This window comes from Bubalus bubalis, chromosome 20 (assembly GCF_019923935.1).
Source record: "Bubalus bubalis isolate 160015118507 breed Murrah chromosome 20, NDDB_SH_1, whole genome shotgun sequence".
NCBI lineage: Eukaryota > Metazoa > Chordata > Mammalia > Artiodactyla > Bovidae > Bubalus > Bubalus bubalis.
In genome coordinates, this window is record NC_059176.1 from 15385453 (window position 1) to 15405395 (window position 19943).

Consider the following 19943-nt stretch of genomic DNA (forward strand, 5'->3'; position numbering starts at 1 on the left):
GGCCAGCACTGATCTTGATAAGAGCAATTTTCATGGGGTGTGTGAGAGCGATGCCATATGATCAAAACTGGGAGGAAAAAAACCATCTGTATTCTCATGAAGCTTAGTGAAAATCTGAATTTGCATTTACTCAGCAAAATCATAATTTTCCCTAGCAATCCAGAAATTATTTTTTGTTTATTTTTAAATAAGTATTTACTACAAGTGAAAGTATATTAAGCATATAATTTTTTTAATACTTCAGAATTTATTTTATTGAAGTATAGTTGATTTACAGTGTTGTCATTTTCTTCTGTACAGCAAAGTGGCTCAATTTTATATATATATATTTTTAATATTCTTTTCTATTATGGCTTATCGCTGGATATTGAATATGGTTCCCTGTGCTATACACTAGGACCTTATTATTTATCCAGTCTCTATATAATAGTTTCCATCTGCTAACTCCAAACTCCTAATCCATTTCCCTCCCAATCCTCTCTCCCGCTTGGCAACCACAAGTCTGTTCTCTGTCTGTGAGTCTTTCTGTTTTATAGATAGGTTCATTTGTGTCATAGATTCCACACGTAAGTGATCTCATGTGGTATTTGTCTTTCTCTGTCTGACTTCACTTAGTATGAGAATCTCCAGGTCCATCCATATTGCTGCAAATGGGACTATTTCATGCTTCTTTTTATAGCTGAGTAGTATTTCACTGCATATACGTACCATATCTTTTTTATCCATTCATCTGTCAACTGACATTTAGGTTGCTTCCATGTTTTGGCTATTGTGAATAGTGCTGCTATGAACATAGGGGGTGTATGTATCTTTTTGAATTATAGTTTTGTCTGGATATATGCCCAGGAGTGGAATTCCTGGATCATATGGCAACTCTTCTCAGTTTCTTGAGGAACCCCTATATGTTCTCCATAATGACTGTACCAATTTACATTCCTACCAACAGTGCAGGAGGATTCCCTTTTCTGCACATTCTCTCCACCACTTATTTGTAGATTTTTACATGCTGGTCATGACCATTACTAATTGTGAGGTATTACTCATTGTAGTTTTGATTTGCATTTCTCTACTAACTAGTGAGGTTGAGCATTTTTTCATGTGCCTATTTTCCATTTGTATGTCTTCTTTGGAAAAATGTCTCTTTAGGTCATCTGTCCATTTTTTTGACTGGGTTGTTTTGTTTTTTCCTTGTTGAGTTGTATGAGCTTGTTGTATATTTTGGAAATTAACCCTTGTTGGTCACACCATCTGCAGATATTTTCTCCCAGTCTGTAGGCTGTCTTTTCGTTTTGTTGATGGTTTCCTTTGCTGTACCAAAACTTGTAAGTTTGATTAGGTCCTATTTGTTTAACTTTGTTTTTATTTCTATTGCCTTGGGAGACTGATCTAAGAAAATATTGGTATGATTTATGTCAGAGAATGTTTTGCCCATGTTCTCTTCTAGGAGTTTTATGGTGTCATGTCTTTAAAGTCCTTAAGCCATATTTTTATGCATGGTGTGAGAGTGTGTTCTAACTTGATTTACATATGGCTGTCCAACTTTAACATCACTTATTGAAGAGAATGTCTTTTTTCCGTTGTATATTCTTGCCTCCTTTGTCAAAGATTAATTGACCATAGGTGTGTGAGTTAATTTCTGTGGTGAATATGATTTTGGACAGATTTTGGTAAGAACTTTGGCCAAATCATTAGCTTTAAAATATTCATTCCTTTGGCCCTTGAATTTTATTTCTAAGGAAATATGAGGTAGGGCAAGTATGAGTGTATACTTGTATGAACAAAGATGTTCATCACAAAACAATACTGAAATTTTGAAACTGACCTAACAGTCCAATAATAAGGAAAGTTAAGAAATTAGGATTTGTCCGTATAATAGAATAATATGTAACAATTTAAAATGATGTCTTCAATACAGATAGCCAACAAATACATGAAAAGATGCTCAACATCACTAGTTATTAGAGAATGCAAGAGTACAATGAGATATCACATCATACAAGTCAGAATGTCCATCATTAACAATCTAGAGACAGTAAATGCTGGAAAGGATGTGGAGAAAAGGGAACCCTCTTGCACTGTTGGTGGGAATGCAAATTGATACTGCCACTGTGGAGAATAGTATGGAGATTTCTTAAAAAAACTAAAAATTGAGGGACTTCTCTGGCATTCCAGTAGTTAAGACTCTGAGCTCCCAATGCAGAGGGCACAGATTCGATTTCTGGCCAGGGAACTAAGATCCCACATGGCTGCATGGTGCAGCCAGAAAAAAAGAAACCTAAAAACTGAAACTACCATGTGGCTCAGCAATCCCACTACTGAGCATATACCCAGAGAAAACCATAATCCAAGTAGACACATGCACCCCAGTGTTCACTGCAGCATTATTCACAGTGGCGAGGACATGGAGGCAACTTAAATGTGCATCAACAGAGGAGTGGATACAGATGTGATATATATATACAATGGAATATTACCATAAGAGGGAATGAAATTGAGTCATTGATAGAGACAAGGACGGACCTAGAGACTGTCATACAGAGTGAAGTAAGTCAGAGAAAAGCAAATATTGTATGTTAATGCATAAATATGGGATCTGAAAAAATTGGTAGAGACCAGCAGTTCCCAACAGTTTTGGCACCAGGGGCCAGTTTTGTGGAAGACAGTTTTCCATGGACCCGGTAGGGTGGGTGGAGGGTGGAATGGTTCAGGCAGTAATGTGAGCAATGGCGAACTGCAGTGAAGCTTCATTTACTCACTCGTCCCTCACCTCCTGCTGTGCAGCTTGGTTCCTAACAGGTCATGGACCATTACAGGGAACTCCTGATACAGATGAGTCTCATTTATAAAGTGAAATAGAGACATAGATGTAAAGAACAAACATGGATACCAAGGGGGGAGGGTGGTGGGATGAACTGGGAGACTAGGATTGACATATATACACTATTGATACTATGTTTAAAATAGATAGCTAATCAGAAATTACACTACAGTACAGAGAACTCTACTCAATGCTCTGTGGTGACCTAAATGGGAAGGAAATCCAAAACAGAGGGGGTGTGTGTGTGTAGCCGATTCACTTTGCTGTACAGTAAAAACTAACACAACATTTTAAAGCAACTATATTCCAATAAAAGGTTAAAAGAATTAAATAACGCTTTCAACAAATTTTTATGATACAGAATAACGTTCAGTGAATAATTTTTAAGAGCTAAGAAATAAAACTACATTACCTACGGTATGATCCCAGTTTTGTAACATGTATTCATAGGAGATAGGAAATTCCTTAACCAAAAACACCAGCCATTATCTGTAGATTGTAGGATTACACTGATGTGGATTATGATACTGTTGTTTTTTAACATATATCACTTTCACAATTATAGAAAATGGCTTTTTTTCCTTACAGAGCGCAAGATGGACTCATACCCAGAATATATTCCGTAAAACTGTATTTTTAAAAACGAGTTTCCTAGGCCTCTTTACTCTCTAGACTTTGCCGACTCTAGTAGTTGGCTTCCTTTTCATAACAATTTGAAGCAATGCCACAGTATTTTTTTATCACTCCCAAAGTATCCGTAGCGGACAGCAGTTGTACGAGGCTCTGATCCTGAACAACTGGCGCATCCACGCGCTGCAGCAGTGCTTGTGGTTCACGCTGATGCCTTAACAGACATCACAGATGTACCGATTCCTTACAGTCGCGCCTTACAGATTCCTTACAGTCGTACCTTACAGATTCCTTACAGTCGCGCCTTACAGATTCCTTACAGTCGCGCCTTACAGATTCCTTACAGTCGCGCCTTACAGATTCCTTACAGTCGCGCCTTACAGATTCCTTACAGTCGCGCCTTACAGATTCCTTACAGTCGCGCCTTACAGATTCCTTACAGTCGCGCCTTACAGATTCCTTACAGTCGCGCCTTACAGATTCCTTACAGTCGTGCCTTTAAGGTTGCCAAACAGCCACAAAGGAGTGCACAGTCAGTCACAAAGGGACTTGAAGCCTAAAGAGAAAATTTGTCCTAAGTAATTTTTGAGAAACTGAGAACAACATTCTATTTGGCTTCAGTTTTCATCTGTAAATTAGGAGTCAGGTGTATTTGCTAAGGATGAGAGGGGAAAAGAGGTAAGGTTAAAAAAATATTTTTTTTAAGTCTTTGTTGGTATAAAAAACATGTAACGATGTAGAAATAAAAGGCTTATGAGCCAAAATGAATCTCAACACAGTTGGAAGGCATAAATTAATGGAGAGTTTTCATCACCATGCATATCCTTAAAGTGATAACTTTTAAGATTCAACCTGGACAGGGAAGGAAGACATGAACAAGAGAAAGGAGTGAAAGGTATAACAAAAGGGAATCAATGGACAAGATGTCTTAGTGAGTTTCAGAAAAGGCAGGCCGCAAGATGGAGACTGGGAAGAGCAGATGGGACAATGGACAATGAGTAAACCACCATTTTTCAGAACAGTCTTATAGGGTTGAAGCATTTTGTCCATCTCCATCGGTACATGATTGTCTTTTTAAAAATGGAACATAAAATATACTTTTAACGTACGGAAACATTTTAAATTGTCAATTGCTGTTCAATCTGTGGATTAAAGTATGATGATTAATGTTGATTTGGAATTATTTTATATTTAAACAGGAATGATTGTGATAAATATGTTTTTCGTATGCAAAAAACCCATAAGAGTAAAGGCGGCACTACCTGGGGCAATATCAAGAAAAAAACGGTAAGTATTTTTCTTTGTCGGGGCTTCCCAGTACCTAAGTGGTGAAGAATCTGCCTGCAGTGCAGGACACACAGGAGACGTACGTGAGATCCCTGGGTCAGGAAGATCCCCTGGAGGATGGCATGGCAACCCACTCCAGTGTTCTTGCCTGGAGAATCCCATGGACAGAGGAGCCTGGCGGGCTATGGTCCACTGGGGTTGCAAAGAGCTGGACTCGACTGAAATGACTGAGCATGCGTGCATCTGTTGAACGACTATAATACCTTGCAAATTGTTGGAGTTATAAGTTCTGTAACAACTCCTGCCTTCACATTGCTTATAGCCTAATGTAAGTAAATTATAATACGAGGCTATGAGTGAGGTAAGCACGTAAGTGCTATAGGGTTATAGATGGCAGTTCATAGACTGGAGCGTTTGACTAAGGTGAGAATTTTCATTTGAGGAGTCAGGCAGGGTGGGAGAAATATAGGTTAGAGAAGGACATTTCAGGCAAGACACAGAAGCATAATATCTATTCAGTGATTGCAGAATAATCCATACTGATTGAGTTAATTTTTTTTTTTTTTTAAATTTTATTTTATTTTTAAACTTAACATAACTGTATTAGATTTGCCAAATATCAAAATGAATCCGCCACAGGTATACATGTGTTCCCCATCCTGAACCCTCCTCCCTCCTCCCTCCCCATTCCATCCCTCTGGGTCGTCCCAGTGCACCAGCCCCAAGCATCCAGTATCGTGCATCGAACCTGGACTGGCAACTCATTTCATACATGATATTTTACATGTTTCAATGCCATTCTCCCAAATCTTCCCACCCTCTCCCTCTCCCACAGAGTCCATAAGACTGTTCTATACATCGGTGTCTCTTTTGCTGTCTCGTACACAGGGTTATTGTTACCATCTTTCTAAATTCCATATATATGCGTTAGTATACTGTATTGGTGTTTTTCTTTCTGGCTTACTTCACTCTGGATAATAGGCTCCAGTTTCATCCACCTCATTAGAACTGATTCAAATGTATTCTTTTTAATGGCTGAATAATACTCCATTGTGTATATGTACCACAGCTTTCTTATCCATTCATCTGCTGATGGACATCTAGGTTGCTTCCATGTCCTGGCTATTATAAACAGTGCTGCGATGAACATTGGGGTACTCGTGTCTCTTTCCCTTCTGGTTTTCTCAGTGTGTATGCCCAGCAGTGGGATTGCTGGATCATAAGGCATGTCTATTTCCAGTTTTTAAGGAATCTCCACACTGTTCTCCATAGTGGCTGTATTAGTTTGCATTCCCACCAACAGTGTAAGAGGGTTCCCTTTTCTCCACACCCTCTCCAGCATTTATTACTTGTAGACTTTTGGATTGCAGCCATTCTGACTGGTGTGAAATGGTATCTCATAGTGGTTTTGATTTGCATTTCTCTGATAATGAGTGATGTTGAGCATCTTTTCATGTGTTTGTTAGCCATCTGTATGTCTTCTTTGGAGAAATGTCTATTTAGTTCTTTGGCCCATTTTTTGATTGGGTCATTTATTTTTCTGGAGTTGAGCTGGAGGAGTTGCTTGTATATTCTCGAGATTAGTTGTTTGTCAGTTGCTTCATTTGCTATTATCTTCTCCCATTCTGAAGGCTGTCTTTTCACCTTGCTAATAGTTTCCTTTGATGTGCAGAAGCTTTTAAGGTTAATTAGGTCCCATTTGTTTATTTTTGCTTTTATTTCCAATATTCTGGGAGGTGGGTCATAGAGGATCCTGCTGTGATGTATGTCAGAGAGTGTTTTGCCTATGTTCTCCTCTAGGAGTTTTATAGTTTCTGGTCTTACATTTAGATCTTTAATCCATTTTGAGTTTATTTTGTGTATGGTGTTAGAAAGTGTTCTAGTTTCATTCTTTTACAAGTGGTTGACCAGAGTTCCCAGCACCACTTGTTAAAGAGATTGTCTTTAATCCATTGTATATTCTTGCCTCCTTTGTCGAAGATAAGGTGTCCATATGTGCGTGGATTTATCTCTGGGCTTTCTATTTTGTTCCATTGATCTATATTTCTGTCTTTGTGCCAGTACCATACTGTCTTGATAACTGTGGCTTTGTAGTAGAGCCTGAAGTCAGGTAGGTTGATTCCTCCAGTTCCATTCTTCTTTCTCAAGATCGCTTTGGCTATTCGAGGTTTTTTGTTTTTCCATACAAATTGTGAAATTATTTGTTCTAGCTCTGTGAAGAATGCTGTTGGTAGCTTGATAGGGATTGCATTGAATCTATAGATTGCTTTGGGTAATATACTCATTTTCACTACATTGATTCTTCCAGTCCATGAACATGGTATATTTCTCCATCTGTTAGTGTCCTCTTTGATTTCTTTCACCAGTGTTTTATAGTTTTCTATATATAGGTCTTTAGATTCTTTAGGTAGATATATTCCTAAGTATTTTATTCTTTCCGCTGCAATGGTGAATGGAATTGTTTCCTTAATTTCTCTTTCTGTTTTCTCATTATTAGTGTATAGGAATGCAAGGGATTTCTGTGTGTTGATTTTATATCCTGCAACTTTACTATAGTCATTGATTAGTTCTAGTAATTTTCTGGTGGAGTCTTTAGGGTTTTCTATAATATCAGACATTTCAGGCAAGACACAGAAGCATAATATCTATTCAGTGATTGCAGAATAATCCATACTGATTGAGTTATGATTGCCATGGAACAAGAAATTTCATTAGATACTCTAGATTTCTAAATTTTTTCAGATTCAGCTGCTTGATTTGATATGTGTATGTGTGTATTGTATGTATTTCAATATTTAAAACCTAGTTACAGAAAAATGTTAACTCAGTATTGCCTTTGAGTGATCTAAATTTTAATTTCTCATTTAATTTGAATAATTTATATCCAGATAAAACTGTAAGTATTCAGGAAAAGCTAATTCACCTCAGATTTCCTCAAAGTAAATAGCCAGTCTTAGAGAATGATAATGTAAGAGACTACCTTATTCCCTGAGGGTATTCCTTCAAATCAGGTTATGGCCCTCTTTTCTTTCCCTCACCCATGTTGAGGTAGTTATATAGCACACCTGCTAGAGTACAGTTCCTCTCAGTCTCTCAACTGAAACATTGGGATTACCTAACCACATCTAATCTTTATAGGCTTTATTTGTCCACAGGAAATGGTAGATACCTCTGGGAACCTTGGTTTAAAATCAGCCTGGAGACTGAATTCTTCAAAAGAAACTTCTACTCTGTAATTGAAAACGTGGGCAAACTCCCTCTCAGTGTTTCTGAGTCCCTTTTTCCAATTCCACATTCCTTACAAGAATGAAATTTTGGCTTCATTTATAGCCACTAGGTCAGGATAGAGCAAAGGGTTTAGTATTAAAAGTTCTGATCTCAAAGTTTGACTCCATACCAGCTTTATGACAAGGCAAGCTACTTGAGCTTTCCAGTCTCATTAATATATGATGTGAAGTGGGGATCATGATGATATCATATCATTTAGGATCTCCACTGCCTTGCTGATTTTCTGTGTTGAAGATCTGTCCATTGATTTAAGTGGGGTGTTAAAGTCTCCTACTATCATTGTATTCCCATCAGTTCTCTCTTTATGTCTGTTGTTCACTTGCTAAGTTGTGTCCGATTCTGCGATCCCAGGGACTGTAGCATGCCAGGTCTCCCTGTCCTTTACTGTCCCCCAGGGTTTGCTCTAACTCATGTCCATTGAGTCGGTGATGCCATCCAACCATTTCATCTTCTGTTGCCCCTTCTGCTCCCGTCCTCAATCTTTACCAGCATCAGGGCCTTTTCCAATGAGTCAGTTCTTTGCATCAAGTGACAAAATATTGGAGCTTCAGCTTCAGCATCAGTCCTCCCAATGAATAATCAGTGTTGATTTCCTTTAGGATTGACTGGTTTCATCTTGCTGTCCAAGGGACTCTCAAGAGTCTCTCCAGCACCACAGTTCAAAAGCATCAATTCTTTGGCACTCAGCCTTTACTGTCCAACTCTCACATCCATACCTGACTACTGGAAAAACCATAGCTTTGACTATATGGATCTTTGTCAGCAAAGGGATGTCTCTGCTCTATTAGTATTTATGTATCTGGATGCTCCTCTATTGGGTGCACATGTGTTGATGACTGTAATATCCTCTTGTATTGTAACGATCCTTTTGTCATTACAATACAATAGCTCTAGTAGCTTGCCTTCTTTATTGTTCTTTATAGCCTTTGTTTTAAAGTCTACTTTGTCTGGTATGAGTATAGCTCCCCCGCCCCTTTCTTCTTATTTCCATTTCATGAAATGTCCTGTGTGCCCTAAAGTGGGTCCTCTTGTAGGCAGCATGCTGTAGGTTCTTCTTTTTTCATCCAATCTGCCATTTATTTATTTTAATTGGAGGATAACTACTTTACAATATTGTGATGGTTTCTGCCATACATGGACATCAATCAGCCACAGGTGCACATGTTTTTTTGACTGGAACGTTTAGTGCATTTACATTTAAGGTAATTATTGATAGATGTATTGATTGCCATTTTAAACCTTGTTTACCTGTTGATTTTGTATTTTCTTATTTGTCCATTTTTGTTTTCCCTTTTGTGGTTTGATGGTTTTCTTTCATATTATGTTTGTGTTCTCTTTTTGGTTTTTATGAATCTGTTGTATGTTTTTGATTTGTGGTTACCTTGTTTTTCAAGTGTATTAACTCCTTCCTGTATCCACTTGCTTCAGACTGGTAATAATATAGGCTCAAACATATTCTGGGGGAAAAATGTACATTTTCTTACTCTCCTCCCCTACATTTTATGATTTTGATGTCCTCTTTTACATCTTTCAGTTTCTGCTTGTCTGTGAAATTCTTAATCTCTCCTTCTATTCTGAATTATATCCTTGCTGGGTAGAATATCCTAGTTTGCAGATTTTCCTATCTGATGATATCTTGCCAGTTCTGTCTGTCCTGTGCTGTCATATTTCCTTTTCTATCCTAATCCATTTTTTAAAGATAGCCATGGTCAATAGTTTAAAAGGTACAGTGTACATAAGCATGCATTATATACTCGAAACTTGTCATATATGTCAAATTACTATTTTAGCCAAGAATTTAAAGTACAGAGAACTCAAATTTTGCTAGTGTTACGGAATAGAATAAGTATTCAGTTGATTTTGGCAACTTTCAGGTGCTATCCTTTAACCATTACAGCATTAGTTTATAATATTTCCTTTGGGATAAAGCATGCTGAACTTTGTCTATGTTTGAAGCAGGCTTCACAGGAGATTAATTAGCAGAAAACTGTGGTATTGGAAAAATTTTCACTTAGCTAATATGAACTCTCTTGTAGATGGAAACTGATTTTTCAACTCCACCATCAAGAAGAAAAACACCATTTAACAAAGGTAATATACTTTTCTTTTGTAGCTCTGTTCTACTATAGGGTAGTCTATTTATTAACACAGTATTAAAATTAATTGTTCTCAAGTGGGCAGACCTATCAATTTTTTCCTATAGTTATTTTCAATTTCCTTGAAATTGCTTTTAGAAATATATTAATCTTTTTTATTAAACTTCTCGTTACAGAATTAGCAGAAAACTCTGGTATTGGAAAACTTTTCACAAAGGCTATGGAGTCTTTAGATGAAGAAGAGAACGATTATTATTTTTCGAATTCTGATTCTGAATAGTATAAATAAGAGAGCATGTCCAGGATGTTTATCAAGAAGCAGGCAGTGTATTTGTGTCTTCCTCTGAAGTGTATATATTTTCTTTATAGAAACTGCACACTGTTTTTCAAAGGTTTCATGTTTTATGTCTCATAAGCATCTTAGTCTGTTTAAGAAAATCGTGTTCCATACAGGTTTTCTTATTTTTTTTTTTTTTAAATCATTTAAGAAAATGTTAGTATCGTTAAAGGGAGAGATGGGGGAGAACACAATACAGATTGTAGCTTCTGAGCTCATGGAAACTCAGGTTACCATTTGTCACCACTTGGTATACAAGTCAGATCTAATGTTTTAATTACATGTTGTTTAAACCATTTGACAAGCTTTCTCCTGATTTTCTTAAAGCTTGTGATTGGCACATCTGTGAAACCTATGTAAATTTCATTTATTACTTTTAAGTATTTTTATTAAGTAGAATGAGAAAACATTTTGTTGTATTTTTAAGCAGACATAGCAAAAATTTGGTCTCAGTATTTAAAAGACTGGGTTAGACAGCGTTCAGGTTACAGATCTACTACTGTAAGAAGTCAAGTTACTATGTCCTGTCATAATAAACACTTTTCCTTTTGGACAGCTTCTTTGGAAATAAACATCTTTTAGCATATTCTGCCATTATGTTTTAAATTTGACATGAAAAATTTTTTCCCTCTGTTTATATAGTACATCACTCACCCTTTCTCTCCAGTTAGGTTGTTCAAATAAAGTAAGTTTGTTTTTATAATATTTGTGTTTTGGTTGGTTTTTCTAACTGGTGGATCATAGGAAAAAATGACCTTTTTGGTTAATGGTTCAGCTCTTTCCTTGAAAAATATCAGAACTTATAGAAAAAATACATTTGTTTCCTAAGAATTTAGTCAGTAATGATCAGCTACTAAAGAACTATAGAATTCATAGAAACTCAAGATTTAAAAAGAATAGTGCAGGTAAAGTGAGATCATTCTCCTTTAAACTACCATGATGGTTTCTGCCACAAATATTTTTGCTAGGTGAACGATGAAAAAATTTAAAGGGTTAATACTGTAGAACTTTAAGTTGCAAATATTTGGTGTAATAATGTGCTGTTTGGTGTTCATGGATAGTGGTTTAGGAATTTGAAGGTAGTTCAGTTCTATAATAGGAAACAAAAAGGGTATTTTGAAATAGCATACACTTGACATCAACTAAGGTACTGCTCCTCCCCATATTCTCTGTGACCTATCAAGTCTCTGTTTATCCCACCTGCCAGGTACCAGGTTGTTCCCATTTCTTTCCATTGGGTCAGTAGATAAACTAGTAAGGTTTAAGGTAACATCCAAAGGAGACTTAAAATTGGAAGAGAAAGACTTTGAGGGCTCAAAGGCAGACAAGATGGATTGATAAACCATAGGGTTGATAAGTGCAACCTGTGGGAATACAGAAAGAGGCTGTTGCAGTTTAAAAATGGATAGACATCTCTACACAGCAAGCATAAGTAAATGAAATCCTCTAAGTTATGTCCCTCAAACCATGTCAATTTATGAAACACTTTGTCTTCAGCGTGCACACACAGAATCTGAGGACACTGGTGTCTGCATGAGAGAGGCTGTAGGGAAGCCATCAGTCCATGGCAATGTGAGGTTGCTGAGGGAGCTGCGTGCTTCCGGTGTAGCTGGGGCACAGAGTTCCACCATACGGCCCTACCCAACACACCCGCTGACACCATGTAGTGTGAGAAGCAGCAACACAGCACACTGGAACCAGAAAGAGAAGCCCTGTTCCTCCTACCTGACAAAGCTAAGAATCATGCTCACTAGGGAGAAATGCTCACAAAATCCACTCCACCATAGCACAGTGAGATACTAAAGGATGAATTGGAACCTGAGAGAGAGAATGAAAATTGCACATTGGCCAATAATTTATATCACTTCCTTTACTCTCTGTAACGGAAATATTTGACAAAACTACTGAACAGCAGAAAGAAGAGATCAACTGCTTTAGAAGAATTCAGAATTTACAATGTTCCAAAGGAGCTAAGTTCACAATCAGAGTAGCTTTTTTAGTGAAGGAAAACTATCTAGTTCTTCGGTTCCTGTTCTAGATTTCCCAGTCTACACTTGAGTAAGTCACTTGCTTCTGTGTGTCACTTTCATCGTCTGATAGGAAAGAGAAAATCAACCTGAGTTAGATCAGCTTTGAAGTCCATGCCAAGTCTTAAGTGAAACCCTCTGCTGTCAGGTTGATTCAACTCCCCAACAATGTGTAATAGGAGATAAAAAATAAGGCAAACAGAGAATAAAGGACCTTAAGTGGAGAAAACATATATTCATAATTAAAGACTGCTTTAGCACTACACTGACTAGAACGAAGGGACTCATGTTGCAGGTAATAATATGGAACCATCTTAAAATATTAGTAGAATCACAGATGCAATGTAGTGGACAGCCTGCATTTGACAGCTCAACCTATACTGAAATTTTCCAACTCCAGTATATCACTTCTTTGATATTTCAACAACAACAAAAGAAGTAGTATAGACTGGAGTTCATACTACTAGAATCTGACAGTTATTAGGATTCAGTTGATCACAATAAACTGTGGAAAATTCTGAAAGAGATGGGAATACCAGACCACCTGACCTGCCTCTTGAGAAACCTATATGCAGGTCAGGAAGCAACAGTTAGAACTAGACATGGAACAACAGACTGGTTCCAAATAGGAAAAGGAGTACGTCAAGGCTGTATATTGTCACCCTGCTTATTTAACTTCCATGCAGAGTACATCATGAGAAACGCTGGGCTGGATGAAGCACAAGCTGGAATCAAGATTGCCGGGAGAAATATCAATAACCTCAGACATGCAGATGACACCACCCTTATGGCAGAAAGTGAAGAGGAACTAAAAAGCCTCTTGATGAAAGTGAAAGAGTAGAGTGAAAAAGTTGGCTTATAGCTCAACATTCAGAAAACGAAGATCATGGCATCTGGTCCCATCACTTCATGGGAAATAGACGGGGAAACAGTGGAAACAGTGTCAGACTTTATTTTTTGGGGCTGTAGATGGTGATATTAAAAAGCAGAGACATTACTTTGTCAACAAAGGTCCATCTAGTCAAGGCTATGGTTTTTCCAGTGGTCATGTATGGTTCTGAGAGTTGGACTGTGAAAAAAGCTGACTGCCGAAGAATTGATGCTTTTGAAGTGTGGTGTTGGAGAAGACTCTTGAGAGTCCCTTGGACTGCAAGGAGATCCAACCAGTCCATCCTAAAGGAGATCAGTCCTGGGTGTTCATTGGAAGGACTGATGCTGAAGCTGAAACTGCAATACTTTGGCCACTTCATGCGATGAGTTGACTCATTGGAAAAGACCCTGATGCTGGGAGGGATTGGGGACAGGAGGAGAAGGGGACGACAGAGGATGAGATGGCTGGATGCAATCACTGATTCGATGGACATGGGTTTGGGTGAACTCCGGGATTTGGTGATGGACAGGGAGGCCTGGCATGCTGCGATTCATGGGGTCGCAAAGAGTCGGACACGAATGAGCGACTGAACTGAACTGAGGATTCAGTTAAATTTTTGACTTTTCCTAGTTCCTGGGGCATTATTTCACAATACACCTACCACCCATACCTATTCAACATTGTATATGTATAGGAGAAAATGTTTACGACCATTCAGCTGGCAGCAGATACATCAACCTATAATGCTAACAAATGACAATGACAGCACTGTAATCCTGGGAAGATTTCTAAAATACACCTTTCACTCTAGCTTTTATTTCTTAACAGCACCTTAAATAAACTTTTTATTCAATAAGCAAGTTTCATTATGTAATTAACCAAAATAATTATTAAACACATGTTTTCTTCAATAATTTACATATTCTATATAAATAAAAATGTACACAGTATAAAACAATAGGGCAATATTCTCATATACATGTATTAAACTGGTATTCATAAACTGCAGCAATGATTATTGAAGTGCATTTTGTATTCTCTGATAACCCAACCTGAGCAGTCTGATCACGTATCAGATTTAATACTACCTTGGTTAAGATCAGTTGGCAACATTTGCATGTCAAATATATAGTGAATATATCTATAGATCTCCTCAGCCTTTTGATGAGTTACTTGCGCATACATCGAAATTTCTTGAGGTGTGCTGAAAAATAAACAAAAATAGACTTGAACTTCTGACTTATAAAATTCAATATTCTTGTTTAAAGAAAGCCTTTAAGGAAATAATTTTTTCCCCCAGATTTCTACATTCAGTTAATGTGTTTAGCATTGGTTTAAATAAAAGCACATTTATTTCCTATATTTGAAATCATTTAAAATGATAATTTCAACATCTTATTTGGGCCTGTAGTTTGACCTATTTAATACCTTCATTTGATTTTCAAGCAATATAGTCATTAAAACCTAGTAAAACTTTCAACTTGAACATTTTTTTAGTTACAGAACTAAACAGCCCAGAAATGTTAGAATGCGAGGTCAAAATGTAAGTGCTCTCCACCTCCCCACAGGGCTCTAAGCTACAAATACAATGCTTACCTTTTTACCCCCCGCCCCCCCCAATTAATGTCCTCAGCTTAATGCGCTGATAAGCAAAGTCTGTACTGAATGAATCTAACTGGCACTACACCTCTTTACTTTTAAAAAATATGAAAATTCCAATGAAATGCCTCTTAGAACAATTTTAAAGTAACCATTTAAAAGTATTATAACAGACATACCTGTTTGTCATCTTTTTCACAGATGAGAACTGGTGACACATATTCAGTGCAGTTATATAACTTACATTGGGAATACTTAGATAAAACTGAAGAGTTTCACGTGTAGTACTCTTCACCACTGTTGGAACGTGAATGCCAACATTCTTTCTTTGTTCCACTAAAGACAATTCCTTTAGCAAATCTGCAGTTTCTTCTTGGCAGGAACTGAAAAGAATTCGGATCCCAGCACCAATTAAGGTAGCCAGCAGGCTGTCATAGCTCTTTGTTCTCCTAAACATCCTGGATGTGTCTCCTAAATATTTTATATTTAAGAAAATGCAAACCTTAGTAATTTACATTAAGTAGAATTGTTAATACTATACATTATTAAAATCCCAAGATCTGTATCAAAAGCAAACTAGTGCCACGTTATGCTAATGAGAAATCCTACTGCTAAAGATTTAAAGCGATTCTCAAATATCTGAGAGAGAAACGAGGGAAAACTGTCTTTATGAGTGTCTTAAATTAGAATCAAGAGAAGGTGAGTAGACAGGGGAGAAAGTATATTCCTAGATAACTCATTCCTGATGGCCCAGACCATATTATTTCTCTCTCAAATCCGTAATGTTAGCATTGCTGAAGCGTTCACTTAGTAATACTTCTAACAGATATAAAATTCTTATATATTTATTTCAAGGATAACTTAGTACATTCCACACCCATTATAATATCTCTAACTCATGCCTGTTAATTTAACTCTTCCCTACTCTCCTCATTCATTTCCTTTCCATGTCTACCTACGTCCTTCTTTTGGCATTCTTCCTTATGCCAAAAAAAAAAAAAAGTTTTTCCATAGCTTTTGTCACATTACTTTCCTTTTTATTACAGATCTATTTCCTTTATAAAGGGTATGTTAGTATAAAGTAAATTATAGAAATTTAGCACTAGAAAGACCCAAAAGATCACGTAATCTAAAGCCCTCATTTGTCAAATTTAAAAAGAAAACAAATTGGACTGGGGTTACTGAAAGACAGAGTGACTTATTCATGATCACATGGTTCAACAATGACAGTGGGGATGAAAAGGTACATCGCTCAATTCCTGAACCAACATTTTACAGAAACATTATTTCCTTTTATATACGTAATGACTGTGTAATCCTTGAATTCTTCCATACTGGCTTTCAGCGGCATGATTTCACTGAATTCTCGTAACACCATGGGATGACTAGGAAAAGTATACTATTAACTCCTCAGAGGAGTTAAGTGTCAAATGGAATGTCACATAGCTATAGAAGACACCAGAACTCAGTGCATCTTCTGATTCCATATCCTGTGATCTTTTCACTAGTCTCGGGGTGCCCTTATACAGTTAAACATTACCCATAAAACTCCCTTCCTAATGGAAGCTCCAAGCCTGCATTTTCTAAAATATCCTAGGCACCCATTTTAGTGACCCACTGAGAATTCAACATTAAACACCTCTTTAGTCTCTCAAATCTGCTGCTTCTCCTATATTCATAATTTCAAAGAACAGCACCACTACCTGACTGACCAGTAATCAAGAAACTGGTCAGCTCAAGAATAATTCTTGATTGCTTCCACTTACTCCTGCTAATTCTACCTTCTTAAACTCCTGAATCCTCCTCTCCCACACTGCTGCCTTATTTCTGGTACCCTTCCCAGGGGTCCTCCCAGAAAAAGACTTATGATTGGTTCACTTGCCTTCAATTCACCCTCTTCAATTCTCGTAAGCTGCATTTAAACACAGTGACTAATGAAAAATATTATGACATCATGTAAATACTCATGAGTCAGGTATTCACATTTTAAGAGCCTCCCACATCCTGACAGTAGAATAATGAACTAAATAATAGTCAAGTTCCTTTATAGCCTTAAAAAATACAAACCTGTTTTTTCTCTGTCCTTTTCCACAATCACACATATTCTTTCAAACATGCTCTGTAGGTACTGGATCTGATCGACGAGCTTGTTCTTATTGATGCTATTTAGCATCTCAGACTGAGACCTCCTTTCCACCACCATGCGGTTACTCACAATATAATCACAACCATTAAGAGGACAGACCTCTACCTGTAAGCCATGGATTGCTCTTAGGGAAGAAACTACTTCTGAACCAGAAACGATTTCACGACTATCTACAAGAATACAAGTTCTGCGGCCTTCTTGGGGCAGTCTTAGAGAAGCATGTGTGTCAGCCAAACGTGGTCGTGAGTTGGAACAGCATGGCACGCAAGTGCCAGAATCCTCCAGAGCACTAGCACCCTGAAAAGCAGAACACATCAATCACCATCAATTACATAGATGTTGGCGCCATAAACTTCTAACACCTAGGCTGATTTTTCTCACTGATACTTCTTCCTTCAACAGGACCAAAGGTACTATGTAGATGAAGCTACCACTTAACACCTAGTAGGATGGCTAGACATTTTCTAAAAGGAAAATGCATTGATGAGAATGGGAAAAAAAAACTGGGACGTGCACTGTTGGTGGGAATGAAAGTGATGCAGCCACTTTGGAAAAGTTTGGCAAATTCGGAAAGTTAAAGAATTACCATATGGCCCAGGAATTCCATTTCAAGGTAACACCCATGATAACTGAAAACAGAGACTCAGATACTTGTATGCCAAAGTTCATTACTTTTAGAAAATCCTCAGCCATTGCCTGTTCAACTAAATCTTCTACTTGCTCTCTTTTCTCCTTAATTCTAGTTTCTCTCTTTTCCCTTTCCTTCCTCTGCAAAGGGTCTTCACCTTGGGATTACTATCTTTCTACTAGAGCTGATAATTCTGAGGCTCAGAGAAATGAAGTACTTTGTTGTTCTCCAATCTACTGATAAGACAATCTAGTCAACTTTATCTAATTATGCCTTCCAGAAATACTTTCATGCAAAAAGAGAAAAAAAAAAAAGTCTGGACATAATGTACGGAAATGCCAATCTGAGGGCCACTGTGTGGACACGGAGCATGCTGCTAAGGTGGAATGGCCTAAAACACCCGGACTAAGAGGCCAACAGAAGTCTAAGTTTAGGGATTCCTATTACTGTCACTCTAACCCCTGGTTTAGCAAAACTACTGCAACTCCTAAAAACTGAAAATAGTTTTGGGGATTACTTCAGCAATAGTAAAGTAAAGAGGAGCTGGAAAGTAAACTACATAACCATTCTGGAAGGAAAGAAATTCAAAGGAAGAAAATCAGGCCTCTAACCTCTCCCCAGTAAGTAGATGAGAGTTACATACCTGAAGCCCTCAGAGAGGGAAAGCAAAGTTAATCTGGGGAAACTAGTTTGAGCATGTAATTTCTGTTACCTTGCAAGAAGCTAATTTCCTATATTCTTTGTATAAAATAAGCATGTTTCCTTACAGTGTTCTTAAGAAAGCTATTAACACATTAAAAAAACAAGCATCCTATGAATTAGCTATATAATTTAGTATGCTGATTTCTTGTCTGAAGAATTCTATTGTTAATTTTTCTTTAACCTCGTTATTTAACACAAAAGAAAGGAAAACAAACAAACAAAAAAAGCTTTTGGAAAACGCATGAAGGCTTTTTTTCTGGTTTGATTCATACCTTCAACTGAACCGGAAACTTTCTATCGGCTTCCTGTGCACTGCCAGTAGTGAGCAATGATGAGGCAGATTCCGTGTTAGTATGGCTCTGAGGTTTGAAGTCTGAGACGTCAGAATTGGGAACCTTTAAATTAGGTGGTGTCTGTTGTCTCTGGTTTAGCAATTGATTACCCACTGGATTAGAGTGGTCCCTGGACTGCAATGAAGACCCAGAAGGCACTGTGCTTGGGTTAACCACAGTCCTGGATTCCTGTTTATCCTTCACATCCTTTTCCTCCTCGCTTGAATCATCCAGTAAAATAATTCTGGATAATTTATTTTTTGAACGTGCACAGTTTTGTCTCATCTTCATTTGTTTTAGCTTTACTGCACGTCGGGTTTTATATTTTTTACTCTCATTTGTATCACAGTCTTCAGTTATTAGGTTAAAATCAACACAAACTTCTTCACTTGACTGGCTTTTGCAAGACTCTTCTTCATCAACACAAAAACTGTCTTCTAAATAGGTTTCATCTTGCTCAGGAATCTACAATTAAAACACAAATAAGAGTTTAATAAACTTCATAAAACCAGCATATTTTTAACATATTCTTTTAAGTTCATGATATCTCTCTGAATATTTATTTCATTTACTTTATTAATTCAGTCACTTGCTCAACTGACTCTTTATTGAGCATATTCTTTTTTTTCTTCCAGTTTTATTGGGATATAATTGGCATACAACACTGTATAAGTTTAAGGTGCAGAGCATAATGATTTGACTCACTACATCATGAAATAAATTTAGTGAACAGCCCTCATCTATAGAGAAACAAAATTAAAGAAATAGAAAAACATACTTTTTCCTTGTGGTGAGAACTCTCAGGATTTACTCTCTTGACAATTTTCATATTTAACATGCAGCAGTATTAATTATATTTATCATGTACATTACATCCCAAGGTCTGTGCCTGCATGAATGCTCAGTCATGTCTGACTCTGTGACCCCGTGGACTAGCCTGCCAGGCTTCTCTGTCCATGGCATTTCCCAGGCAAGAATACTGGAGTAGGTTGCCATTTTCTCCTCCAGGGGATCTTCCCAACCCAGGGATCGAACCTGCGTTTCTTGTGTCTCCTGCACTGAGCAGGATTCTTTACTAACCGAGACACCTGCCAAGCCCATAACAAGTAACTATTTATCTTATAACTGAAGTCTGCACTTTTTGACTGCCTTCATCCAATTCCCCTTTCCCCCATACCATCC

The 19943-nt window shown here is 37.4% G+C and overlaps 2 protein-coding genes across 13 annotated transcripts in view; one reads left to right on the top strand and one right to left on the bottom strand.

Annotated features, from left to right (window-relative positions):
* MIS18BP1 (MIS18 binding protein 1) overlaps positions 1-11159 on the top strand; it is a 49550-nt gene extending 38391 nt beyond the window's left edge. For all 5 annotated transcript variants that reach the window (XM_025270903.3, XM_025270902.3, XM_025270905.3 and 2 more), the window contains 3 exons: positions 4648-4735; positions 10060-10114; positions 10296-11159. In XM_025270903.3, coding sequence (XP_025126688.3) covers positions 4648-4735; positions 10060-10114; positions 10296-10399 — 247 coding nt within the window. In that variant the 3' untranslated portion in view covers positions 10400-11159. The remainder of the gene's footprint in view (positions 1-4647; positions 4736-10059; positions 10115-10295) is intronic.
* The window catches only part of FANCM (FA complementation group M), a 98197-nt gene that overhangs the window by 24071 nt on the left and 54183 nt on the right, over positions 1-19943 (bottom strand). For 6 of the 8 annotated variants that reach the window (XM_044933175.2, XM_025270897.3, XM_044933176.2 and 3 more), the window contains 4 exons: positions 18702-19226; positions 17021-17396; positions 15133-15424; positions 14443-14558 (listed from right to left, as the gene is read on the bottom strand). In XM_044933175.2, coding sequence (XP_044789110.2) covers positions 14443-14558; positions 15133-15424; positions 17021-17396; positions 18702-19226 — 1309 coding nt within the window. Of the gene's footprint in view, positions 1-14139; positions 14559-15132; positions 15425-17020; positions 17397-18701; positions 19227-19943 lie in introns of those variants that run through there. The other 2 variants (XM_025270900.3, XM_025270899.3) reach the window with 1 other exon arrangement.